This window comes from Anomaloglossus baeobatrachus, chromosome 10, assembly GCF_048569485.1.
Source record: "Anomaloglossus baeobatrachus isolate aAnoBae1 chromosome 10, aAnoBae1.hap1, whole genome shotgun sequence".
Classification (NCBI taxonomy): domain Eukaryota; kingdom Metazoa; phylum Chordata; class Amphibia; order Anura; family Aromobatidae; genus Anomaloglossus; species Anomaloglossus baeobatrachus.
The window spans coordinates 44,350,619-44,378,164 of NC_134362.1; the positions used below are offsets into that span (position 1 = coordinate 44,350,619).

The 27,546-nt window shown below is 50.0% G+C and overlaps 1 protein-coding gene across 3 annotated transcripts in view; it reads left to right on the forward strand.

The window, feature by feature from the left end:
- Positions 1-27,546, forward strand: part of SLC29A2 (solute carrier family 29 member 2) — a 99,837-nt gene that overhangs the window by 64,417 nt on the left and 7,874 nt on the right. For all 3 annotated transcript variants that reach the window (XM_075326433.1, XM_075326431.1, XM_075326432.1), the window contains 6 exons: positions 8,553-8,650; positions 9,081-9,168; positions 9,249-9,367; positions 11,459-11,564; positions 11,666-11,751; positions 26,539-26,738. In XM_075326433.1, the coding sequence (XP_075182548.1) occupies positions 8,553-8,650; positions 9,081-9,168; positions 9,249-9,367; positions 11,459-11,564; positions 11,666-11,751; positions 26,539-26,738 (697 nt within the window). The remainder of the gene's footprint in view (positions 1-8,552; positions 8,651-9,080; positions 9,169-9,248; positions 9,368-11,458; positions 11,565-11,665; positions 11,752-26,538; positions 26,739-27,546) is intronic.

Below are 27,546 nucleotides of genomic sequence, written 5' to 3' on the forward strand. Positions count from 1 at the left end.
TGATCTTATCTCGTCCATCAACCAGGTGTTGGATCTCTCTCCCCCGCCTCCTACTGTAGAGGAGTCAGCGTCTCAGCAGGAGAAACACCAGTTTCGGTTCCCCAAACGTACACGTAGTGCGTTTTTTGATCACTCTAACTTCAGAGACGCTGTCCAGAAGCCCAGAGCGGTTCCGGACAAGCGCTTTACTAAGCGCCTCACTGACACGCGTTACCCCTTCCCCTCTGAAGTCGTTAAGGGTTGGGCTCAATGTCCCAAGGTGGATCCTCCAGTCTCTAGATTGGCGGCTAGATCTGTGGTATCGGTTGCAGATGGCTCATCGCTAAAGGATGCCACTGACAGGCAGACAGAGCTCCTGGTGAAGTCCATCTATGAGGCCACGGGCGCGTCTTTTGCCCCGGCCTTTGCAGCCGTGTGGGCACTCCAAGCTATCTCAGCTTGTCTGGCTGAGATTAATGCTGTCACACGTAATTCTGCTCCGCAAGTTGCGTCTTTGACTTCTCAAGCGTCAGCTTTTTCTTCCTACGCCATGAACGCAGTCCTAGACTCTGCTAGCCGTACAGCTGTGGCATCCGCTAACTCTGTGGCAGTCCGCAGGGCCATGTGGCTGCGCGAATGGAAGGCAGACTCGGCTTCCAAGAGGTTCTTAACCGGTTTGCCGTTTTCTGGCGAACGATTGTTTGGCGAACGATTGGATGAGATTATTAAGGAATCCAAGGGAAAGGACTCCTCCTTACCCCAGTCCAAACCTAAGAGACCTCAGCAACGGAAAATACAATCGAGGTTTCGGTCCTTTCGTCCCTCCGCCAAGCCCCAATCCTCTTCGTCCAGCAGGCCGGAGAAAGGCCAGAGGAACTCCTATGCGTGGCGGTCCAAGTCACGCCCCCAAAAGGCCGCAGGAGGCACTGCCTCCAAGGCGGCCTCCTCATGACTCTCGGCATCCCCTAGCCGCATCCTCGGTCGGTGGCAGGCTCTCCCGCTTTGGCGACGCCTGGTGGCCACATGTTCAAGACCGATGGGTGAGAGACATTCTGTCTCACGGTTACAGGATAGAGTTCAGCTCTCGTCCTGCGGCTCGTTTCTTCAGAACCTCTCCGCCCCCCACTCAGGCCGACGCACTTTTTCAGGCAGTGGACGCTCTGAAGACAGAAGGAGTTGTGACCCCCGTTCCCCTTCAGGAACGTGGTCGCGGCTTTTACTCCAACTTGTTCGTGGTGCCAAAAAAGGACGGATCATTCCGTCCCGTTCTGGACCTCAAGCTGCTCAACAGACATGTGAGAACCAGACGGTTTCGGATGGAATCTCTCCGCTCGGTCATCGCCTCGATGTCACAAGGAGACTTCCTAGCATCGATCGACATCAAGGATGCTTATCTCCACGTGCCGATCGCACCCGAACATCAACGCTTCTTGCGTTTCGCCATCGGGAACGAACACCTTCAGTTCGTGGCATTGCCTTTCGGCCTGGCGACAGCCCCACGGGTTTTCACCAAAGTCATGGCATCCGTCGTGGCGGTCCTACACTCTCAGGGCCACTCGGTGATTCCCTCCTTAGACGATCTCCTAGTCAGGGCCCCTTCTCGGGTGGCGTGTCAACACAGCCTTACCGTCGCTCTGGCGACTCTCCAGCAATTCGGGTGGATCATCAACTTCCCGAAATCCAAGTTGACACCGACCCAATCACTGACTTACCTCGGGATGGAGTTTCATACACAGTCAGCGGTAGTCAAGCTACCGCGGGACAAACAGCTTTCTCTGCAGGCAGGGGTGCAATCACTTCTTCGGAGTCAGTCACACCACTTAAGGCGCCTCATGCACTTCCTGGGGAAGATGGTGGCAGCGATGGAGGCAGTGCCGTTCGCGCAATTCCATCTACGGCCACTCCAATGGGACATTCTCCGCAAATGGGACAGGAGGTCGACTTCCCTCGACAGGAACGTCTCTCTTTCCCTTGCAACCAAGACGTCTCTTCAGTGGTGGCTCCTTCCCAACTCTCTATCGCAGGGAAATCCTTCCTACCCCCTGCCTGGGCTGTAGTCACCACGGACGCGAGCCTGTCAGGGTGGGGAGCGGTTTTTCTCCACCACAGGGCTCAGGGAACCTGGACTCTGATAGAGTCTTCCCTTCAGATCAATGTTCTGGAGATAAGGGCAGTGTATCTAGCCCTATTGGCTTTCCATCGGTGGCTGGAGGGCAGGCAGATCCGTATCCAGTCGGACAACGCCACTGCCGTCGCATACATCAACCACCAAGGCGGCACTCGCAGTCGTCAAGCCTTCCAGGAAGTCCGGCGGATTCTGCAGTGGGTGGAAGCCACAGCCTCCACCATCTCTGCAGTGTACATCCCGGGCGTAGAAAACTGGGAAGCAGATTTTCTCAGTCGTCAGGGCATGTATGCGGGGGAATGGTCTCTGCACCCAGAAGTGTTTCGAGAGATCTGTCGCCGCTGGGGAACGCCGGACGTCGATCTCAGGGCGTCACGGCACAACAACAAAGTCCCGGGATTCATGGCACGGTCTCAGGATCACAGAGCTCTGGCGGCGGACGCGTTAGTTCAGGATTGGTCGCAGTTTCGACTGCCTTATGTGTTTCCTCCTCTGGCGATGCTGCCCAGAGTGTTACGCAAGATCAGGTCTGACTGCCGTCGCGCCATTCTCATCGCTCCAGACTGGCCGAGGCGGTCGTGGTATCCGGATCTGTGGCATATCACGGTGGGTCAACCGTGGGCACTTCCAGACCGACCAGACTTGCTGTCACAAGGCCCATTTTTCCATCTGAATTCTGTGGCCCTCAACCTGACTGTGTGGCCATTGAGTCCTGGCTCCTAGCGTCTTCAGGGTTATCTCAGGATGTTATTGTCACCATGAGACAGGCCAGGAAGCCAACGTCCTCCAAGATCTATTACAGGTCTTGGCAAATCTTCTTATCCTGGTGCTCTGATAATGGTTTTCCTCCATGGCCGTTTACCTTACCCACTTTTCTTTCATTCCTTTAATCCGGAATGGACAAGGGTTTGTCACTCGGCTCTCTCAAGGGCCAAGTATCGGCGCTCTCCGTATTCTTTCAAAAGCGTCTAGCCAGGCTTCCGCAGGTCCGCACGTTCCTGCAGGGAGTTTGCCACATAGTCCCACCTTACAAGCGTCCGCTGGAACCCTGGGATCTTAACAGGGTGCTAACGGCTCTTCAGAAACCACCTTTCGAGCCGCTGCGGGATGTCTCTTTATCATGTCTTTCGCAGAAGGTGGCCTTTCTAGTGGCAGTTACATCACTCCGGAGAGTGTCTGAGCTAGCAGCGCTGTCATGCAAAGCCCCCTTCCTGGTGTTCCACCAGGATAAGGTGGTTCTGCGTCCGGTCCCGGAATTTCTCCCTAAGGTGGTATCTCCTTTTCATCTCAATCAGGATATCTCCTTGCCTTCATTTTGCCCTAATCCAATTCACCAATGTGAAAAGGATTTGCACTCTTTGGATCTGGTGAGAGCACTCCGGCTCTACGTGTCTCGCACGGCGCCCCTGCGTCGTTCAGATGCGCTCTTTGTCCTTGTCGCTGGCCAGCGTAAGGGTTCGCAGGCTTCCAAGTCAACCTTGGCTCGGTGGATCAAGGAACCGATTCTCGAAGCCTACCGTTCTTCTGGGCTTCCGCTTCCTTCAGGGCTGAAAGCCCATTCTACCAGAGCCGTGGGTGCGTCCTGGGCATTGCGGCACCGGGCTACGGCTCAGCAGGTGTGTCAGGCAGCTACGTGGTCTAGTCTGCACACTTTCACGAAACACTATCAAGTGCATACCTATGCTTCGGCAGACGCCAGTCTAGGTAGGCGAGTCCTTCAGGCGGCGGTTGCCCACCTGTAAGAGGGGGCCGTTTCGGCTCTTTTTATTGAGGTATTCTTTTACCCACCCAGGGACTGCTCTTGGACGTCCCAATTGTCTGGGTCTCCCAATGGAGCGACAAAGAAGAAGGGAATTTTGTTTACTTACCGTAAATTCCTTTTCTTCTAGCTCCTATTGGGAGACCCAGCACCCGCCCCTGTTCCCTTCGGGCTGGTTGTTCTTTTGTGTACACATGTTGTTCATGTTGAATTGTTCTTTTGGTTCATGGTTTTCAGTTCTCCGAACATCCTTCGGATTGAATTTACCCTAGACCAATTTATAAGTTTTCTCCTTCCTGCTTTTGCACCAAAACTGAGGAGCCCGTGATGCACGGGAGGGTGTATAGGCAGAGGGGAGGGGTTACACTTTTTAAAGTGTAATACTTTGTGTGGCCTCCGGAGGCAGAAGCTATACACCCAATTGTCTGGGTCTCCCAATAGGAGCTAGAAGAAAAGGAATTTACGGTAAGTAAACAAAATTCCCATCTTTGCCAGCATTTTTCACCCATTCAATGTATCGGAAAAAACACAGCAACAAAAATGCAGCAAAATGCAGCAAAAAACTCGTAAAAACATTGCATCTTTGTGGTCACAAACAAGGCAACGTGCGCACATAGCCTTATCCAGCATTTCATCCAACACATGGTTATGCTTTTAGACAGTCCAATGTAGACGAAAATGCAGCTTTTCGGATAAGGCTATGTGCGCACAATGCGTTTTTCCACGGCGTTTTTGCGCGTTTTTCGGGTGCGTTTTTGGCCTCAAAACTGCATGACTTTGCTTCCCCACCAAAGTCTATGAGTTTTCATTTTTGCTGTCCGCACACAACTGTTTTTTTAAGCTGCGTTTTTGAGCTTGGAAAAAAAAATGGACATGTCAATTCTTTCCTGCGTTTTCCGCCCATGCAATGCATTGGAAAAACGCAGCAAAACGCACCAAATAGCGGTAAAAACGCATGCGTTTTTTGATGCGTTTTTTTCGACGCAGGTGCGTTTTTGTGCGTTTTTAGCGGCCAAAAACGCACAAAAACGGAGCGTCAAAAAAACGCAGCGTGCGCACATAGCCTAACGCTGCTTTCTTGGATGCCTTCTTAATTGTGCCTCCTTTCTGAGGAAGTAGCAGTAACCTTGTAAACTATTTGGCCGCCATAAACCTGAATTTTCTGTTAAAGGGAACCTGTCATCAGAAATTTCGCCCAAAAGCTAAAAGATTCCCCCTCTGCAGCTCCTGGGCTGCATTCTAGGAAGGTCCCTGTTATTATTGTGCCCCATGTGAGACCAAAATAAAGCCTTTATAAAGTTCTACCTTTTTGTATGCAGCTTCTGTAAATCTGACACGGGGGCGGGCTCTCTGCCGTCCGTTATTCTGCCTCCTGGTCCTGTACGCCGCCCCCATCGCTCCTTTCCATATCTGATGCACCGCCCACTGCTCCAGCCATCCCCACGCATGCCCAGTGCCAGTCTCACAGGACTGAGCAGTGTGAACGCTGGTGACATGTGCGCAGGCAAGTGATTATGGACGGGACTGTGACTGTTATCAGCAAGTACCCGGCCATAATCTCGTGAGCGCGCAAACCTCTCCAGCATTCACACTGAGCTCAGTGTAGATGCTAGACTGTATGGGCTGCTTCCAGGGATGACGTCCCTTTGTCATGTGATAGTATTTCGAACACGCCCCTATCACATGACAAAGGGACGTCATCCCTGGAAGCAGCCCATACAGTCTAGCATCTACACTGAGCTCAGTGTGAATGCTGGAGAGGTTTGCGCGCTCACGAGATTATGGCCGGGTACTTGCTGATAACAGTCACAGTCCCGTCCATAATCACTTGCCTGCGCACACGTCACCAGCGGTCACACTGCTCAGTCCTGTGAGACTGGCACTGGGCATGCGTGGGGATGGCTGGAGCAGTGGGCGGTGCATCAGATATGGAAAGGAGCGATGGGGGCGGCGTACAGGACCAGGAGGCAGAATAACGGACGGCAGAGAGCCCGCCCCCGTGACAGATTTACAGAAGCTGCATACAAAAAGGTAGAACTTTATAAAGGCTTTATTTTGGTCTCACATGGGGCACAATAATAACAGGGACCTTCCTAGAATGCAGCCCAGGAGCTGCAGAGGGGGAATCTTTTAGCTTTTGGGCGAAATTTCTGATGACAGGTTCCCTTTAATGAGTCATGGTTGCTTGTGAATAGCACTTGCCTGTTACTTGGAACGTGTGGCAGAGCAGGTCTTACTCTTTTCTACATTCTTGTAAATGTAACTAAGACTTGATAAGGTTTATTGGCAAAGTTTTACCCAGGTCTAGAAGTTCTGGATTTAGTATTTAAGAAAAAGGAAAATAAGGGGAGCGCGATGAGAAGCGCTCACCTAGAAGAGTTGTGCGCCCCCGCACAACCCCAGTTAAAGCTGAATTAAGGTTAATCATTATTGATCATATAAATAACAAAAATCCAGATTCGCTAACAAGATTGATCAAGAAGGAAAGCTTCTGGATTTTTAAGCTTGGTACTCTGACTCCAGAAGGGCATAACCTTGCTTTGGATAATGTTGCTAAACGGTGAAGATGTAGTATCCTGAATAGAGGAGAGGTCTTCTGTTTCAACTATTGGAATAGAGAGAGTCTAAATAGCTCAGTTATGGAGGAACATGATAGAATTTGATGTCCCGGAATGGTTGTCTCTCTCCCTAAAATTGAAAATAAATTCTAAGATTGGTGTATGTAATTTTTAATTGTTTTTAAATTGTTTTTATCATTTTTATTATTATTATTATTATTTTTTTTTTTTTTTAAATACTCTCTGGATTACCGTATATGTTTTGTGGCATATAATATTTTATTATAATATTTTATTAGAATGGTTTTATGCACATAGTTGTAGAGAGACTGCTTATAAGATATAGTACGGTCCGGTTTTTATAGGGTTAATTGCTTTTTTAACAGCCCTCTTTTTAATTGATATAGCTAAAAGTCTAATTAGGATTTGCCTTTATATGTCATGTTTGTATGGTCTCATTATATCACCTGAGGAAGACAACACACTGGTTGTCGAAACGCGTTGTGGCTATAAAGGGACGACTAATAAAAAGGTTTGGATTTTAAAATCATTGGAATTCTCTTTCTTCCCTTCATTAATGCTCCTTTAGACCGATCCTGTTGTTTTCCTGGATTTAGTATTGGCACACCCCAGGACTGAGCTCACATTAAGTGAGGCATATTTGATGCCGTGTATGTGATTCTGAATGGAGAAAAGTTTGACAGCAGTGTCTTACCTCTAGTGGTCACAGTGGCGTATTATATCCAGTGGTCAGAGCAGCGTCTTGAGCCCTTACAACAGTGTTTTGCGCCTCTTGAGTGGTCATAGCGGCATCTTGCTCCTCACTAGCGGTCATTGAGGCATCTTGCTCTTCTTGAGCATGGTGATAGCGCCTTGCGCCTCTAGAGTGCTCACGGCAGCGTCTTGCTTCTCTTGAGCGCTCACGACGGCGTCTTTCTCCTGTTGAGCGGTCATGGCAGCGTCATGCTCCTCTTGAGCGGTCACAGGGAGTCTTGCTTCTATTTGACCGGTCAAGGCGGCTTTTTTCTCCTCTTGAGCGGTCACGAAGGCGTCTTGCTTCTCTTGACTGGTCACGGCAGCTTTTTTTCTCCTCTTGAGCGGTCAAGGCGGCGACTTGCTCCTCTTAAGCGGTCACAGGAACGTCTTGCTCCTCTTGAGCGGTCACGGGAACGTCTTGCTCCTCTTGAGCGGTCACGGGAACGTCTTGCTCCTCTTGAGCGGTCACGGGAACGTCTTGCTCCTCTTGAGCGGTCATGGAAACGTCTTGCTCCTCTTGAGCGGTCACGGAAACGTCTTGTTCCTCTTGAGCGGTCATGGAAACGTCTTGCTCCTCTTGAGTGGTGACGGCGGCGTCTTGCTTCTCTTGAGCGATCAAGGCGGCGTCTTGCTCCTTGGGCTGTCACGGGGGCGTTTTACTCCTCTTAAGCGGTCACAGTATCTTACTCGTCTTGTGCAGTGAGTGTTGTCTTGCTCCTCACAAGCGGTCATTAAGGCACCTTGAGCGGTCACGGCAGCGTCTTGCTCCTGTCGAGTGGTCACGGTTAGCGTCTTCCTCCTATCGAGTGATCACGGCTGCGTCTTGCTCCTGTTGAGCAGTTACAGCTGCGTCTTGCGCCTGTTGAGCGGTCATGGCGGTGTCTTGCTCCTGTCGAACAGTCACGATCGGTGTCTTGCTCCCGTCGAGTGGTCATGGCGGCGTTTTGCTAGGCGGTCACGGTCGTACAAACCAAGAGAAGGACATGATGATGGTAAATGGCAACCATAGTGATTCTTCTCAAGAGGTGTAGTTAGTGTCTATGGGAAATTTTAATTCAAATTCTGGTATTGAGGTACCAGCTCCATGCTGTGAGCAGCAGGTGAATACATCTGGGCAGGTGGAAATATCTAGTCACTAGTGCCATGGCTACTTCTGGTCAGTACAGGAGAATACTTCATGATGAGAATATCAAAGCTTCTCCATAAACTTGACTGACTTGGTGTACTACATTTGTCATGTTTGCGAAATTATTGTCATTCATAACAATATGTCTACTGCAGGTGATTTTCTGCTCTCGGCCCCCTCTGGTGTATATTAATTTTAAGGAAAGACCCCTTTATATTTTTTACCACTTTTTTCCTTTCATCCTAATAGGTGGGTCAGATCACCGCACCACAGCCCTTGGATATTTCGTCACTCCTTGTGTTGGGACTTTTATCTCCATCTGCTGTTACTTCCTGCTGTATCGTATGGTAAGTATTAGCTTGTGTTATTGACCATTTAAAGGGTTTTTTCAGGCTCAGCATTAATGTCTGCTATCTCTGCCGGTGTCTACAATTGCCAGCTGGAGCGGTCGTCATGTGCCACGTACTGGCGATCACGTGCCGATTAGCAACTTTTCCGTCTTCGCTCAGTTTTCTATTGAGGGAATCGTATGAGACATTGTCAGCACGAATACGCCAGTATGCAAGTCGCATACTTGCGGTCGAGTAACCCTGACCACGTACTGTGCATAAAATGTGGAGCCCTAAAAACCCTGTAAACCACTAAGCAAATGTAATTCCAATCTTTTTGTGATAATCATGCCAGTGCTTTGCAATTAAACCTGCACTTCACATTGTCTCTAACCTAGGTGTCTGTGAAGTAATAATTTTTATTTCACAATTTATTTTTTTAATTCAGGATTTTGCCCAACACTATCTCTCCAAGTCCACCGCTAACAATTCAAAGTCCTATGAGCTTGAGACAAAAACTGAGCTGTTACACCAAGGTACAGGCCTATTCTATCTGCACAGACGGACACATTGTTGGCGTAGTCTATGAAAGCTAAAATATTATCTCTCTTATAAGGAGAGGAGAATGGAGACGCTGCAGGACAGAAGAAAGCTGTTCTTCTATTAAAGGATGCAGAGTCTGGAGGTGTTGGCGAGGAGAAGCAAAGCGTATCTGTCTGGATTGTTTTCAAGAAGGTAAGAACATTTTGTTCTTGAATATATTCAGATAAATCTGCTTCCTGCATTATAAATCAGAGATTGGGGGTTATGGTGCCTTTTTTTCTACATTACCATTTTGCTTAAAGAAGCACTCCCATGAAATACTTTATGCCTTAAATGTATATGTATTACGGTGTAAGGCTGGAGTCACATTAGCAAATGGCATCCAATGTGATATGCTAATTACCCACGGCTCAGGCTCTGCTGCACGCGTGAGCAGAGTGTCATGTGACTGTGACCCGATCCTGCGGTCGGATCACAGCTGCGGAGGAGAGGGAGAGAGTAATCTTTCCATCTCCTGTATTGTCAGCCTGTGCACATATCGCACTGCACTTGGACGTCATGTGAGTGCAGTCCGATGTTTCACTCACACCCGTACACTTGTATGGATGCAAGTGATCTGGGACTCCCAGACAATCGCAGTATGCTGCTATTTTTTCCCTCAGTCCTATTTGGGCTGAGGAAAAACTTGCAGATGGGAGCTGCAGCATGCACGCGGCCCTATGTAAGACAATGCGGCAGCTCAAAACTTGCAGATGTGAGCTGCAGCATTGTCCTACATAGGGCCACGTGCATTGCGAGATTTTCTCTCATTGCACTCGTGCGAGTCATACGCCAGTGTGTTGCTGGCCTAAGTGGGGTAATATACTCACTGATCACCATCTTCCCCGGTTTCCATTGCCGACGATCAGTCTTCTGGGTCTTGTAACCTTTATTCCTTTTTGTCAGATTACACTGTGGTTTATGTGTGAGCCAGAAGTCGCTCTTGCAGTGTCACTCTATGGAGCATCACAAGACCCCTTAGCATTCCATTGTAAAAGCGACTTCCGACTTGCACATACCCCAGTTAATTAACAATATAAAAAAATAATTAACAATAATATAAAAAATAATAATAACAAATAAAAAAACCCCTTACATTTCCTTTTTTTTATATCTCCAGACGATGTGGCAGACAAATGAACGTGAAATAAGATTCATTCTAGAATCCACAAGTAATAAATACACTAGTCGTCCATCTATTTTCTACCATGTTTTACAAGTTACTTAACACCCTAATAAATAGGACATTTTTATTTTTACAAGTGCCTGCTGTTCTTTCAAATGGCATTTTCCCATCTCCTGTTTGCCTTTATTTCCGGTATTAATGCAAATAAAAACCGAGATTGCAAAGAAAGCTCATTGGGATATGTTGAATGATTTCAGAGTTCTTACCATATAACATGACACATGTCGGAGCTGAAAAATGGGGCTTCGTCATTAATAGGAGGGGGGATAAAGTTCATCTCTTCTCGGTAGCCGGGCTATACAGCATTATTAACTTTCAGAGTAACATCACGGTTGGGGACATGACAGGTTCACTTTAAGGCTAAAATTGGCTCCGTCACTAAGGGGTTAACAATGTTCAGTAGTCAATGCCACAGAAAGTAATAGGAGTCCTTTCTTTATATTTGTAATTCCTTTTGAATCAAGTATCTGGCTTGGACTCAAAAAAAGTGTATGAAAAGCTGCAGTGGCCCTTTCGTGGAAGACGGCCAAGGCATTTTTATAAGCCAGAGCCAGGAGTGGATTCAAAAGGAATGAGAAAAATAAAGGACGCTCTGTTTATCGCTGCTTCCTGATCAATCCTCTACTGGCTTTAACGTAAAAGAAACCTGCATGTATTTTCCCTGACATAATGCTTTTTTTTTATCTATGGTTGTAAATCTACACGTGTCTGATGTCGGCTTATTCTCCTCACCCCAGTGATGTAAACATGTTTACGGTGGAAAATTGGCGTTTGTGCTTTATGGCCTGTGTTACTTATGGGTGTACAGTCTGGCGGTGATGTGCCTCGTCACCGTAACATACTTGCATAGTACACTTCATTATCTTATATTGTGAAAGTTCTGATGATAAAAAAAATACTGATTTTTAGTGTCGGAAACCTCCTTATTGCAAATCATGAGCCTGTTTTTTTATGCAGTGATCTGGAGCAGCCTTCCATAACTTCATGTATTCATTATCATAAATTCTCTTGATACAAAAAAATAATGGTTTGTTTTTATGTTTTTCCTTTTTCTACAGATCTGGGTGATGGCTCTAACTATTGTGATCACATTTGGGATAACCCTGTCTGTATTCCCTGCAATCACTGCAAAAGTCATCAGCCATAGTGAAAATGAAAGCTGGAGTGAGTTTTTTCCCCCCTTTATAACCACTTTTAGTTATTTAAGCTTTTATATTCTGATTTGATATTTTCATCTCTTGCTCTATATATTCTATACATTTTAGAAAAATTCTTCAATCCCGTTTGCTGCTTCTTGATTTTTAATATTATGGACTGGATTGGACGCAGTATTACTACAAAAACCTTGTGGGTGAGTGTTTACTGTTGTCTATAAATTAGATCTTTTCATCCTATATGTAATAATACAGGAAATCATGTCCCCCCTCATTAAATCCTCAATTGTTGCTCTACGTAGGAAGATTCCTTAAGGTTCGGTATGTGCACATGGGGGCCTTCTAGATGCCGTCGTGTCCACTGGAAAAAGTCACATCAGGAATATGCCGCTGCTGTTTGATGCTTTGTCGCTGGTGCTTCATTTTAACATACAGTGAAACCTTGGATTATGAGCACAATTCAATTTGGGAGGGTGCTCTGAAACCAAATTAAGGGTACTTTACACGCTGCGATATCAGTATCGATATCGCTAGTGAGCGAACCCACCCCCGTCTGTTGAACGACACGGGCAAATTGCTGCCCGTGTCGCACATCGCTTACACCCGTCACACGGACTTACCTTCCCTGCGATGTTGCTGTGGCCGGCGAACCGCCTCCTTTCTAAGGGGGGGGGGCGGTTCGTGCGGCGTCACAGCGACGTCACACGGCAGCCGTCCAATAGAAGCGGAGGGGCGGAGATGAGCGGGCGGAAGATCCCGCCCACCTCATTCCTTCCTTCTTTTCCAGTGGACGCAGGTAAGGAGATGTTCGTCGTTCCTGCGGTGTCACACGTAGTGATGTGTGATGCCACAGGAATGACGAACAACATCGTACCTGCAGCAGCAACGATATTATGAAAAGGACGACGTGTCAACGATCAACAATTTCTTTGTCGCTCCTTATTGGGAGACCCAGACAATTGGGTGTATAGCTTATGCCTCCGGAGGCCACACAAAGTATTACACTAAAAGTGTAAAGCCCCTCCCCTTCAGCCTATACACCCCCCGTACTGCTACGGGCTCATCAGTTTTTATGCTTTGTGCGAAGGAGGTCAGACATGCACGCATAGCTCCACAGCTTAGTCAGCAGCAGCTGCTGACTATGTCGGATGGAAGAAAAGAGGGCCCATAACAGGGCCCCCAGCATGCTCCCTTCTCACCCCACTCTTGTCGGCGGTGTTGTTAAGGTTGAGGTATCCATTGCGGGTACGGAGGCTGGAGCCCACATGCTGCTTTCCTTCCCCATCCCTCAATTAGGGCTCTGGGTGAAGTGGGATCCTTTCGGTCTCCAGGCACAGGAGACCGTGCTCCATCCACAGCTCCTGAGGACCATGCTGGATAGGAGCCGAGTATCGTTCAGGGACATGGCCCTGCTACTTTGAGGTACTCTGTGTCCCCGTGGGGACCGCGCACAGCAACACTCCAGCATTGCTGGGTGTGCTAGTGCACCGGGGACAGCAGCGCTGACTGCGTTTGTGCCATTGCACACTTCAGCGTCGCTGAGTGTGTTCGTGTAGGGAGACTGCCGCGCTGACCGCCGCTGCCATGGTTATCACTGCGGCGCGGCTGGGACTGTTAGTGCGCCGGGGACTTCCGCGCCGACCGCGCTTATACGGCGGCCGCGCTTATAACTCGAGTCCCCGGCTTTTGCGGCCTAGTCTCGTTTTCTTCCCGCCCCCAGCCCTGCCAGTCAGGGGAAGGGCGGGACGCTGTACAGGACGGCAGCACTGAGGGCTGGAGCATGCTTTGCATACTCCACCCCCCTCACTCTGCACAGTGGGGCACCAGTTCCCGCACTTTTCTGGGTCACGCCCACGGCTCCCTCCTCTCCTCAGGACGCCGGCAGCCATTCCTCTCAGCTCTGCTAACGCTGGAGAGGAGAGACAAGCTCAAGGAGACCCAGGCAGGATTTCTGGTGCCCACACAACCGCTTTGCGAAGGCGGTAAGCAGCACCTGTGGTGCTGGCCCCACTAGTGCAGAAGTGTATTTATAGATTATATGATTATAGACTATACTTTACACTGTATGGTGCACTGTTGATTTCTTCGGCGCTCCATTGGGAGACCCAGACGATTAGCGATTGGGTGTATAGCTACTGCCTCCGGAGGCCACACAAAGCACTACACTAAAAAGTGCAAGGCCCCTCCCCTTCTGGCTATACACCCCCCGTGGGATCACGGGCTGCTCAGTTTTATGCTTTGTGCGAAGGAGGTCAGACATCCACGCATAGCTCCACTGTTTAGTCAGCAGTAGCTGCTGACTATGTCGGATGGAAGAAAAGAGGGCCCATACTAGGGCCCCCAGCATGCTCCCTTCTCACCCCACTTTTGTCGGCGGTGTTTGTTAAGGTTGAGGTACCCATTGCGGGTACGGAGGCTGGAGCCCACATGCTGTTTTCCTTCCCCATCCCCCTGAAGGGCTCTGGTGAAGTGGGATCTTACCGGCCTCCAGACTCTGAGGCCGGGCTCCATCCACAGACCCGGAGATCCTGCTGGATACGGAGCTAGGGTGCCGTCAGGGACAAGGCCCTGCAACATTCAGGTACTCTGTGTCCCCGTGCAGACAGGCACAGACACACTCCAGCGTTGCTGGGTGTTCTAGTGCGCCGGGGACAGTAGCGCTGCGCGCTTGGGGTTATACTCACTGCAGCTTTGCTGAGTGAGTTTATGTGGGGAACTACCGCGCCGGCCGCCATGGTGACTGCGGCGCGGCTGAGACTTGTGGTGCGCCGGGGACTTCGCGCCGACCGTGCTTTTACGACGGCAGCGCTTGCAAATCTAGTCCCCGGCTTCTGCGGCCTAGTTACGCTTCGTTCCCGCCCCCAGCCCTGTCAGTCAGGGAAGGGGAGAGACGCTGTACAATAGCAGCGCCGAGGGCTGGAGTCTTATTTACATACTCCAGCCCTCTCACTGGGCACAGTGGGACGCCAGTTCCCGCTCTTTGTCTGCAGCACGCCCACGGCCCGCCCCTCTTCACAGGACGCCGGCAGCCATTCCTGCACGCAGTCTGAGCTGGAGAACGGACATAGCCCTGGGAGACCCAGACAAGGGATTCTGGCGACCACACACCCGCTGTTAAAGCGGGCGGTAAGCAGCACCTAGGTGCTGACCCCACTAGTGCCACAGTGTAGTTTTTGTGTACTTTTGTCTGTACCTATATATTGCACTGTACGGTCGCTTCTTGGCTTATACCCCTATATTGCTCTGAGGAGACAACAGCATGTCATCCGCAAAAAGCAAGGGTGCCAAGGCACGGGCTTCATATGCTGCCTGTACCGCATGTGGGGCTGATCTACCGGCAGGTTCCTCTGACCCCCATTGTGTGCAATGTTCGGTCCCTGTGCCACTTCGTCAGCCGGAGTCTATGCTAGTAGTGGCCCAGGCAGAGACGCCTGTGAACCCTGCCCCGGTGACGGGGACAGAATTTGCAGTTTTTGCTGATAAGATGTCTGTGACTATGACAAAAATTCTAGAAACCTTGCAGTCCAGGCCGGTCACTCAGACCATGGGCACTGCTGATTCAATGTTCTCCGGTCCCCCTCAGTTGGAACTAATCCGTGCTCCAAGGGGGTCCCAGACATCACAGGCTGAAGGCTCTGACTCGGACGACAGTCCCAGGCAGCCTAAGCGAGCTCGCTGGGAGAGACCCTCGGCGTCATCACGCTGGTCAGGGTCTCAGCGAGAGGATTCTCTGTATGATGAGACAGAACTAGGTGATCAGGAGTCCAATCCTGAGACTGCTCTCAACCTGGATACCCCTGATGGTGACGCCATGGTGAATGATCTTATAGCGGCCATCAATAGACTGCTGGATATTTCTCCTCCAGCAGAGGAGGCAGCAGCACAGCAGGAGAAATTCCATTTTAGGTATCCCAAACGTAAATTGAGCTCTTTTCTGGACCACGCGGACTTCAGAGAAGCAGTCCAGAAACACCATGCTTATCCAGATAAGCGTTTCTCCAAACGTCTTAAGGATACACGTTATCCCTTTCCCCCTGACGTGGTCAAACGCTGGACCCAGTGTCCAAAGGTGGACCCCCCAATCTCCAGGCTTGCGGCTAGATCCATAGTTGCAGTGGAAGATGGGGCTTCACTTAAAGATGCCAATGACAGACAGATGGACCTTTGGTTGAAATCTGTCTATGAAGCTATCGGCGCGTCGTTTGCTCCAGCATTCGCAGCCGTGTGGGCACTCCAAGCTATTTCAGCTGGTCTGGCGCAGGTGGACTCTATCATACGTCCATCAGTGCCGCAGGTGGCGTCCTTGACTTCGCAAATGTCTGCGTTTGCGACTTACGCTATCAATGCGGTCTTGGACTCTACCAGCCGTACGTCAATGGCGTCCGCCAACTCGGTGGTTTTACGCAGAGCCTTATGGTTAAAGGAATGGAAAGCAGATTCTGCTTCCAAAAAATGCTTAACCAGTTTGCCATTATCTCAAGACAGGCTGTTTGGTGAGCAATTGGCGGAAATCATTAAACAGTCCAAGGGTAAGGACTCTTCCTTACCCCAGCCTAGATCAAGCAAACCTCAACAGTGGAAGGGACAGTCGAGGTTTCGGTCCTTTCGAGGTTCGGGCAGGACCCAATTCTCCTCGTCCAAAAGGACTCAGAAGGAGCAGAGGAGCTCAGATTCCTGGCGGACTCACTCACGCCCAAAGAAAGCAGCCGGAGGAACCGCTTCCAAGCCGGCTGCCTCATGACTTTCGGCCTCCTCTCTCCGCATCCTCGGTCGGTGGCAGGCTCTCCCGCTTTTGCGGCATTTGGCTGCCACAGGTCAAAGACCGGTGGGTAACAGACATTTTGTCTCACGGGTACCGGATAGAATTCAGTTCTCGTCCTCCGCCTCGGTTCTTCAGAACCTCCCCACATCCCGACCGAACCGATGCTCTTCTGCAAGCGGTGTGCTCGCTAAGGGCAGAGGGAGTGGTGATCCCTGTTCCTCTTCAGGAACGAGGTCAAGGTTTTTACTCCAATCTGTTTGTGGTGCCAAAAAAGGACGGCTCTTTCCGTCCTGTTCTGGACCTAAAACTGCTCAACAAGCACGTGAAAACCAGGCGGTTCCGGATGGAATCCCTCCGCTCCGTCATTGCCTCTATGTCTCAGGGAGATTTCCTAGCATCAATAGACATCAAAGATGCTTATCTCCACGTGCCGATTGCTCCAGAGCACCAGCGTTTTCTACGCTTCGTTATAGGAGACGAACACCTTCAGTTCGTAGCCCTGCCATTTGGTCTGGCGACAGCCCCACGGGTTTTCACCAAGGTCATGGCAGCAGTGGTAGCAGTCTTGCACTCTCAGGGACACTCGGTGATCCCTTACTTGGACGATCTGCTTGTCAAGGCACCCTCTCAAGAGGCATGCCAACACAGCCTGAACGTTGCGCTGGAGACTCTCCAGACTTTCGGGTGGATCATCAACTTTTCAAAGTCAAATCTGTCACCGACCCAATCGCTAACATATCTTGGCATGGAGTTTCATACTCTCTCAGCGACAGTGAAGCTTCCGATGGACAAGCAGCGTTCAATACAGACAGGGGTGCACTCGCTCCTTCAAGGCCAGTCGCACCCCTTAAGACGCCTCATGCACTTCCTGGGGAAGATGGTGGCAGCAATGGAGGCAGTCCCGTTTGCGCAGTTTCATCTGCGCCCACTTCAATGGGACATTCTCCGCCAATGGGACGGGAAGTCGACGTCCTTAGACAGGAAAGTCTCCCTTTCCCAGACGACCAAGGACTCTCTTCAATGGTGGCTTCTTCCCACCTCATTATCACAGGGAAGGTCCTTCCTACCCCCATCCTGGGCGGTGGTCACGACAGACGCGAGTCTGTCAGGGTGGGGAGCAGTTTTTCTTCACCACAGGGCTCAGGGTACGTGGACTCAGCAGGAGTCCACCCTTCAGATCAATGTTCTGGAAATCAGGGCAGTGTATCTTGCCCTACAAGCCTTCCAGCAGTGGCTGGAGGGAAAGCAGATCCGAATTCAGTCGGACAACTCCACAGCGGTGGCATACATCAACCACCAAGGCGGGACACGCAGTCGGCAAGCCTTCCAGGAAGTCCGACGGATTCTGATGCGGGTGGAGGCCACGGCCTCCACCATCTCCGCAGTTCACATCCCCGGCGTAGAAAACTGGGAAGCGGACTTCCTCAGTCGCCAGGGTATGGACGCAGGGGAATGGTCCCTTCACCCGGACGTGTTTCAGGAAATCTGTCGCCGCTGGGGAAGGCCGGACGTCGACCTAATGGCGTCCCGGCACAACAACAAGGTCCCAACGTTCATGGCACGGTCTCGCGATCACAGAGCTCTGGCGGCAGACGCCTTAGTGCAAGATTGGTCGCAGTTCCAACTGCCCTATGTGTTTCCCCCTCTGGCACTCTTGCCCAGAGTGCTACGCAAGATCAGGTCCGAGTGCCGCCGCGTCCTGCTCGTCGCCCCAGACTGGCCGAGAAGGTCGTGGTATCCGGATCTGTGGCATCTCACGGTCGGCCGACCGTGGGCGCTACCAGACCGGCCAGACTTACTGTCACAAGGGCCGTTTTTCCATCTGAATTCTGCGGCCCTGAACCTGACTGTGTGGCCATTGAGTCCTGGATACTAGCATCTTCAGGATTATCTCAAGGGGTCGTGGCCACCATGAGACAGGCTAGGAAGCCCACGTCTGCTAAGATCTACCACAGAACGTGGAAGATTTTCTTATCCTGGTGCTCGGCACAGAGAGTGTCCCCCTGGCCATTTGCATTGCCTACTTTTCTTTCCTTCCTGCAATCTGGTTTGGAAAAAGGCTTATCCCTCGGCTCCCTTAAAGGGCAAGTCTCAGCGCTATCGGTATTTTTTCAGAAGCGTCTAGCACGACTTCCTCAGGTACGCACGTTCCTGCAGGGGGTTTGTCACATCGTCCCTCCGTACAAACGGCCATTAGATCCATGGGATCTGAACAGGGTACTAGTTACTCTCCAGAAGCCGCCCTTCGAGCCTCTGAAGGATGTTTCACTTTCTCGACTTTCACAGAAAGTGGCTTTTCTGGTAGCGGTCACGTCTCTTCGGAGGGTATCCGAGCTGGCAGCGTTGTCATCCAAAGCTCCCTTCCTGGTTTTTCACCAGGACAAGGTAGTGCTGCGCCCGATTCAGGAGTTTCTCCCTAAGGTGGTATCCTCCTTTCATCTCAATCAGGATATCTCCTTACCTTCCTTTTGTCCTCATCCAGTTCATCGGTTTGAAAAGGATTTACATTTGTTGGATCTAGTGAGAGCACTCAGAATCTACATTTCCCGCACGGCGCCCCTGCGCCGCTCGGATGCACTTTTTGTCCTTGTCGCTGGTAAGCGCAAAGGATCGCAGGCTTCCAAATCCACCCTGGCTCGATGGATCAAGGAACCAATTCTTGAAGCCTACCGTTCTGCTGGGCTGCCGGTTCCATCAGGGCTGAAGGCCCATTCTACCAGAGCCGTGGGTGCGTCCTGGGCATTACGACACCAGGCTACGGCTCAACAGGTGTGTCAGGCAGCTACCTGGTCGAGTCTGCACACTTTCACCAAACATTATCAGGTGCATACCTACGCTTCGGCGGACGCCAGCCTAGGTAGAAGAGTCCTGCAGGCGGCGGTTGCCTCCTCGTAGGAGAGGGCTGTTTTGCAGCTCAAACTTGAGGTATTACTTTACCCACCCAGGGACTGCTTTTGGACGTCCCAATCGTCTGGGTCTCCCAATGGAGCGCCGAAGAAGAAGGGAATTTTGTTACTTACCGTAAATTCCTTTTCTTCTAGCTCCAATTGGGAGACCCAGCACCCGCCCTGTTTCCTTCGGGATTTTTGGTTTTTTCGGGTACACATGCTGTTCATGTTGAACGGTTTCAGTTCTCCGATGTTACTTCGGATTGAATTTGTTTAAACCAGTTAATGGCTTTCCTCCTTCTTGCTTTAGCACTAAAACTGAGCAGCCCGTGATCCCACGGGGGGTGTATAGCCAGAAGGGGAGGGGCCTTGCACTTTTTAGTGTAGTGCTTTGTGTGGCCTCCGGAGGCAGTAGCTATACACCCAATCGCTAATCGTCTGGGTCTCCCAATTGGAGCTAGAAGAAAAGGAATTTACGGTAAGTAACAAAATTCCCTTCTTTTGTCTATATACCCTCCTGTATTGCTCAGAGGAGACAACAGCATGTCGTCCACAAATAGCAAGGGTGCCAAAGCACAGACTTACTATGCTGCCTGTGTAGCATGTACGGCTATTCTGCCGGCAGGTTCCACTGACCCTCATTGTGTGCAATGCTCGGCCCCTGTGGCACTTTCTCAGCCGGAGCCTCTGCTAAGGGCGGCCCAGGGAGAACCACCTGTTAACACTGTCCAGGTGACAGGGACGGAGTTTGCAGTTTTTACTGAAAGACTTTCTGAGACTATGGCTAAGATATTAGAAGCCTTGCAGTCCAGGCCGGCATCTCAAGCCAGGGGCACTGTGGAATCATTGCCCCCTGGTCCCCCTCAGTTGGAACAGCAATGTCCTCCCGGGGTGTCTCATGGATCCCAGGGTGAGGTCTCTGACACGGACCGCAGCCCCAGACCGATTAAGCGAGCTCGCTATGATATCCCCTCGACATCATCACAAGGGCTGGACTCAGTGTCCCAAGGTGGATCCTCCAATCTCCAGACTTGCGGCTAGATCCATAGTTGCAGTGGAAGATGGAGCTTCACTCAAGGATGCCACTGACAGACAGATGGAGCTCTGGTTGAAATCCATCTATGAAGCTATCGGCGCGTCTTTTGCTCCAGCATTCGCAGCCGTATGGGCACTCCAAGCTATCTCAGCTGGTCAGGCGCAAATTGACGCACTCACACGTACGTCTGCGCCGCAGGTGGCGTCTATAACCTCTCAAACGTCGGCATTTGCGTCCTACGCTATTAATGCTGTCCTGGACTCTGCGAGCCGTACGGCGGTTGCAGCCGACAATTCGGTGGCAATACGCAGGGCCTTGTGGCTGCGGGAATGGAAGGCAGATTCGGCTTCCAAAAAGTGCTTAACTGGATTGCCATTTTCTGGCGACCGTTTGTTTGGTGAGAGATTGGATGAAATCATCAAACAATCCAAGGGAAAGGAAACATCCTTACCCCAGGCCAAACCAAAAACACCCCAACAGAGGAGGGGACAGTTGAGGTTTCGGTCCTTTCGGGGTGCGGGCAGGTCCCAATTCTCCTCGTCCAAAAGGCCTCAGAAGGATCAGAGGAACTCCGACGCATGGCGGTCTAAATCACGCCCTAAAAAGACCGCCGGAGGTGCCGCTACTAAGGCGGCTTCCTCATGACTGACGGCCTCCTCACACCGCATCCTCGGTCGGTGGCAGGCTCTCCCGCTTTTGCGACACCTGGCTGCCACAAGTAAAAGACCGTTGGGTGAGAGACATTTTGTCTCACGGTTACAGGATAGAGTTCAGCTCTCGTCCTCCGACTCGATTCTTCAGAACATCTCCGCCTCCCGAGCGAGCCGAGGCTCTTCTGCAGGCGGTGGGCATTCTGAAGGCAGAAGGAGTGGTGGTCCCGGTTCCTCTTCAGCAACAGGGCCACGGTTTCTACTCCAACCTGTTTGTGGTTCCAAAGAAGGACGGGTCCTTCCGTCCTGTTTTGGACCTAAAAATGCTCAACAAACACGTAAGGACCAGGCGGTTCCGGATGGAATCCCTCCGCTCCGTCATCGCCTCAATGTCCCAAGGAGATTTCCTAGCATCGATCGATATCAAGGATGCTTATCTCCACGTACCAATTGCTCCAGAGCATCAGTGCTTCTTGCGCTTCGCCATAGGAGACGAACACCTTCAGTTCGCGGCACTGCCGTTCGGCCTGGCGACAGCCCCAAAGGTTTTCACCAAGGTCATGGCTACAGTAGTTGCGGTCCTCCACTCTCAGGGTCACTCAGTGATACCTTACTTAGACGATCTGCTGGTCAAGGCACCCTCTCAAGAGGCATGCCAACACAGCCTCAACGTTACTCTGGAGATTCTCCAGAGTTTCGGGTGGATCATCAATTTTCCAAAGTCAAATCTGACATATCTTGGCATGGAGTTTCATACTCTTCCAGCGATAGTGAAGCTTCCGCTGGACAAACAGCGTTCACTACAGACAGGGGTGCAATCTCTCCTTCAAGGTCGGTCACACCCCTTGAGGCGCCTCATGCACTTCCTGGGGAAGATGGTGGCAGCAATGGAAGCAGTCCCTTTCGCGCAGTTTCACCTGCGTCCACTTCAATGGGACATCCTACGCAAGTGGGACAGGATGCCGACGTCCCTAGACAGGAACGTTTCCCTCTCTCAGGCAACCAAAGCTTCCCTTCGGTGGTGGCTTCTTCCCACTTCATTATCGAAGGGGAAATCCTTCCTACCCCCATCCTGGGCGGTGGTCACGACGGACGCGAGTCTGTCAGGGTGGGGAGCAGTTTTTCTCCACCACAGGGCTCAGGGTACGTGGACTCAGCAAGAGTCCTCACTTCAGATCAATGTTCTGGAGATCAGGGCAGTGTATCTTGCCCTAAAAGCGTTCCAGCAGTGGCTGGAAGGCAAGCAGATCCGAATTCAGTCGGACAACTCCACAGCGGTGGCTTACATCAACCACCAAGGTGGGACACGCAGTCGGCAAGCCTTCCAGGAAGTCCGGCGGATTCTGCTGTGGGTGGAAGCCACAGCATCCACCATATCCGCAGTTCACATCCCGGGCGTAGAAAACTGGGAAGCAGACTTTCTCAGTCGCCAGGGCATGGACGCAGGGGAATGGTCCCTTCACCCGGACGTGTTTCAGGAGATCTGTTGCTGCTGGGGGATGCCGGACGTCGACCTAATGGCGTCACGGCACAACAACAAGGTCCCAACATTCATGGCTCGATCTCAAGATCACAGAGCTCTGGCGGCAGACGCCTTAGTTCAGGATTGGTCGCAGTTTCGGCTTCCTTATGTGTTTCCTCCTCTGGCACTGTTGCCCAGAGTGTTACGCAAGATCAGGGCCGACTGCCGCCGCGTCATCCTCGTCGCTCCAGACTGGCCGTGGAGGTCGTGGTACCCGGATCTGTGGCATCTCACGGTCGGCCAACCGTGGGCACTGCCAGACCGACCAGATTTGCTGTCTCAAGGGCCGTTTTTCCATCTGAATTCTGCGGCCCTCAACCTGACTGTGTGGACATTGAGTCCTGGATCCTAGCGTCTTCAGGATTATCTCAAGAGGTCATTGCCACTATGAGACAGGCTAGGAAACCTACGTCCGCCAAGATCTACATTTCTCGAACGGCGCCCCTGCGCCGCTCGGATGCACTCTTTGTCCTTGTCGCTGGCCAGCGTAAAGGGACACAAGCTTCCAAGTCAACCCTGGCTCGGTGGATCAAGGAACCAATTCTCGAAGCTTACCGTTCCTCGGGGCTTCCGGTTCCCTCAGGACTGAAGGCCCATTCTACCAGGGCCGTGGGAGCGTCCTGGGCCTTGCGACACCAGGCTTCGGCTCAGCAGGTGTGTCAGGCAGCTACCTGGTCGAGCCTGCACATTTTCATGAAGCACTATCAGGTGCATACCTATGCTTCGGCAGATGCCAGCCTAGGTAGGCGAGTCCTTCAGGCGGCAGTTGCCCACCTGTAGGACGGAGCCGTTACGGCTCTATTATGAGGTATTATTTACCCACCCAGGGACTGCTTTTGGACGTCCCAATTGTCTGGGTCTCCCAATAAGGAGCGACAAAGAAGAAGGGAATTTTGTTTACTTACCGTAAATTCCTTTTCTTCTAGCTCCAATTGGGAGACCCAGCACCCGCCCCTGTTTTTGTATACACATGTTGTTCATGTTAAATGGTTTCAGTTCTCCGATATTCCTTCGGATTGAATTTACTTTAAACCAGTTTATAATTTTTTCCTCCTTCGGGCTTTTCCACCAAAACTGATGAGCCCGTAGCAGTACGGGGGGTGTATAGGCTGAAGGGGAGGGGCTTTACACTTTTAGTGTAATACTTTGTGTGGCCTCCGGAGGCAGAAGCTATACACCCAATTGTCTGGGTCTCCCAATTGGAGCTAGAAGAAAAGGAATTTACGGTAAGTAAACAAAATTCCCTTCTTTTTGACGTTTTTGTGATCGTTGATCGTCGCTCCTTGGTGTCACACGCTGCGATGTCGCTACAAGCGCCGGATGTGCGTCACTAACGACGTGACCCCGACGATATATTGTTAGCGATGTCGCAGCGTGTAAAGCACCCTTTACTCTTATATCACAGTGAATTTTCCTATAGGAAATTTGTTCCACAACCCAAAAAATATTTACTGTGTATTTATGCAAATTTATTACAGTAATACAAAATAATGTCCTGTATTCAAAGAAAATGATTACAGTACAATACAAAATTCTGTACAGTACAGTAAAAAAAACATAAAACAAATTAAACTGCACGTTAGCTTACAATAGAATTGTTGGTGTGCGAGAGGTGCTAACCAAAATCCCACAATGTCTGTCTGCTATTTCATCCTTCTCTGCGCGATTCCTAACACTTAACCTGGACAAAACTGAATTCATTGTCTTTCCTCCTCCTCATTCAACCCCTCTAAGAAGCATATCCATCAAACTTGATGGCTGCTCACTCTCCCCAGTCTCGCAAGCTCATTGCCTTGGAGTAACCCTCGACTCTGTTCTATCCTTCGAACGACTACAACTCAAAAATGTCTCCCGGATTCGTGCATTCCTTAACCAAGAATCAACAAAAACACTAGTGCATGCCCTCATCATCTCCCATCTTGACTACTGCAACCTCCTGCTCTCTGGCCTCCCTTCCAACACTCTTGCACCCCTCGAATCTATCCTAAACTCTGCGACCCGACTAATCCACCTCTCCCCCCGCTATTCCCTGGCCTAGCCACTCTATCAATCCCTTCACTGGCTTCCCATTGCCCAAAGACTCCAGTTCAAAACACTAACCATGACATACAAAGCCATCCACAACCTGTCTCCTCCCTACATCTGTGACCTAGTCTCCCGGTACCTATCTGCACGCAACCTCAGATCCTCACAACATCTACTTCTCCACTCCTCTCTTATCTCCTCTTCCCACAATCGCGTACAAGATTTCTCCCGTGCCTCCCCCATACTCTGGAACACTCTACCCCAGCATATCAGACTCTCCCCTACCGTGGAAAGTTTCAAGAGGAACCTCGGAAGAGGTGGGTCTTCAGAAGCCTACAACCTACAATAACCCTCAGTCCAGTACACCACCACACAACCAGCTCTGTCCTCACCTATTGTACCATCACCCATTCCCTGAAGACTGTGAGACCTCGCAGGCACGGTCTGCTTCCCTCCTATACCAGTCTGTGCCTTGTATTGTTCATGATTATTGTACTTGATTTTATGTATCCCCTTTTCACTTTTAAAGTGCCATGTAATAAATGGCGCTATAATAATAATAATAGTAATAATAATAATTCTAGTACAATACACAAAAAAAACCCCACCCCAAATCTATTCTCCCCAAAATAAGAGCAGAACTAAGGAATACTGCCCAGGCAATAAGATTACAGTACAAGCAATGTGCTGTACTGGTTAGCAGAAAGACATTACAATACTGTATCCACAAATTGATAGATATGCTATATAGTATATACTTTACTGTACCATGGTATACTGATTATTATTATTATTTATTATTATAGCGCCATTTATTCCATGGCGCTTTGCAAGTGAAAGAGGGTATACGTACAACAATCATTAACAGTACAAAACACACTGGTATAGGAGGAGAGAGGACCCTGCCCGCGAGGGCTCACAGTCTACAGGGAATGGGTGATGGTACAATAGGTGAGGACAGAGCTGGTTGTGCAGTGGTGTACTGGACTGAGGGCTATTGTAGGTTGTAGGCTTGTTGGAAGGGGTGGGTCTTGAGGTTCCTCTTGAAGCTTTCCACGGTAGGCGAGAGCCTGATATGCTGAGGTAGAGCGTTCCAGAGTATGGGGGAGGCACGGGAGAAATCTTGTACGCGATCGTGGGAAGAGGAGATAAGAGAGGAGTGGAGAAGTAGATCTTGTGAGGATCTGAGGTTGCGTGCAGGTAGGTACCGGGAGACTAGGTCACAGATGTAGGGAGGAGACAGGTTGTGGATGGCTTTGTATGTCATGGTTAGTGTTTTGAACTGGAGTCGTTGGGTGATGGGAAGCCAGTGAAGGGATTGACAGAGTGGCGAGGCCGGGGAATAGCGAGGGGAGAGGTGGATTAAGCGGGCCGCAGAGTTTAGGATAGATTGGAGGGGTGCAAGAGTGTTGGAAGGGAGGCCAGAGAGCAAGAGGTTGCAGTAGTCGAGGTGGGGATGATGAGGGCATGCACTAATGTTTTTGCTGATTCTTGGTTAAGGAAAGCACGGATCCGGGAGATATTTTTGAGTTGTAGTCTGCATGAGGTGAAGAGGGCTTGGATGTGTGGCTTGAAGTACATATGTACAGAAAGTTACCTCCAGAGTGGGTCAGAGTGCGGTGAAAGGACGGAACCGGACGTGTGCACAGTGAGTATTTGCTCTTATTGCAAATCATTGCTCTTTAACCAAGTTACAAATTTGTAAAAAGCTTTGCTTGTCTTGCAAAACGCTCTCAAACCAAGTTATTCTTAATCCAAGGTTCCACTGTAATATGTATAAAAAGGGACCCAACCACCAGGTTTTTGCTCTATAAACTAGAGGCAGTGCCATAATGGCGCTGATTAAAATGAAACTTCTAGTTTTGAAATCAGAGGCTTGATTGCAGAATAATCCTTGTTCAAACCTTCAGAAATGACATCATTGGTGCAGTGCCTTGAGCATCGGGGCAGGACATTGTGGGTCGGGTCCTCGGTAATGATTCCTCCTCCTTCCTTGTATCCAAGTCAATCTTTTCGATGACAAATAATGTTGCTGATTAAAATCTTTTACTGTATAACTCTTGTCTGATTCTCTTCTCTTTTTTTTTTTTTTTCTCCCCAGCCGGGTCCTGATTGTAAATACCTGCCTTTACTCGCAGCAAGCCGCTTCATATTTGTCCCTCTCTTTATGTTTTGTAACATTCCCGACCGCACGTATCTCTACAGCACCTTCACCAATGATGCCTGGTTTATCTTCTTCATGATCTTCTTCTCGGTCAGCAATGGCTACTTTGTATCTCTCCCCATGTGTTTGGCACCCACGTGAGTAGCAAAATTACCAACTTAATGTTCTGATTTACATGAAATGAATATGTGAGGATTTGACTTGAAAACCGTGTTGTGTAGGGTCAGTTGTCTTGAGTGATGCAGAGCTCTTTTAACCCCTTCAGCCCCAGGGCACTTTTCGTTTTTGCGTTTTTGATTTTTGCTCCCCTTCTTCCGAGAGCCGTAACATTTTTATTTTTCCGTCAATCTTGCCACATGAGGGCTTGTTTTTTGCGGGACAAGTTGTACTTTTAAATGAAACCATATGTTTTACCATATGGTGTACTGGAAAACAGCAAAAAAATTCCAAGTGTGGAAAAACTGCAAAAAAAGTGTGATGGCACAATAGTTTTTGGGATGTTTGATTCACGGTGTTCAATATATGGTAAAACTGATGTGTGTGTATGATGCCTGAGGTCAGTGCGAGTTTGTAGACACCAAACCATGTATAGGTTTACTTGTATCTAAGGGGTTAAAAAAAATCACAAGCTTGTCCAATAAAAGTGGCGTAGGTTTTGCGCCATTTTCCGAAACTCGTAGAGTTCTCATTTTTTGGGATCTATGGCTCAGTGACAGCTTATTTTTTGTGTCTCGAGCTGACGTATCTAATGGTACCATTTTTGCGCAGATGCTACGTTTTGATCGCCTGTTATTGCATTTTGCGTAAAACTTGCGGCGACCAAAAAAAACTTAATTTTGGCGTTTGGAATATTTTTGCCACTACGCCGTTTACCAATCAGATTAATTGATTTTATATTTTGATAGATTGGGCATTTCTGAACGCGGCGATACCAAATATGTGTAT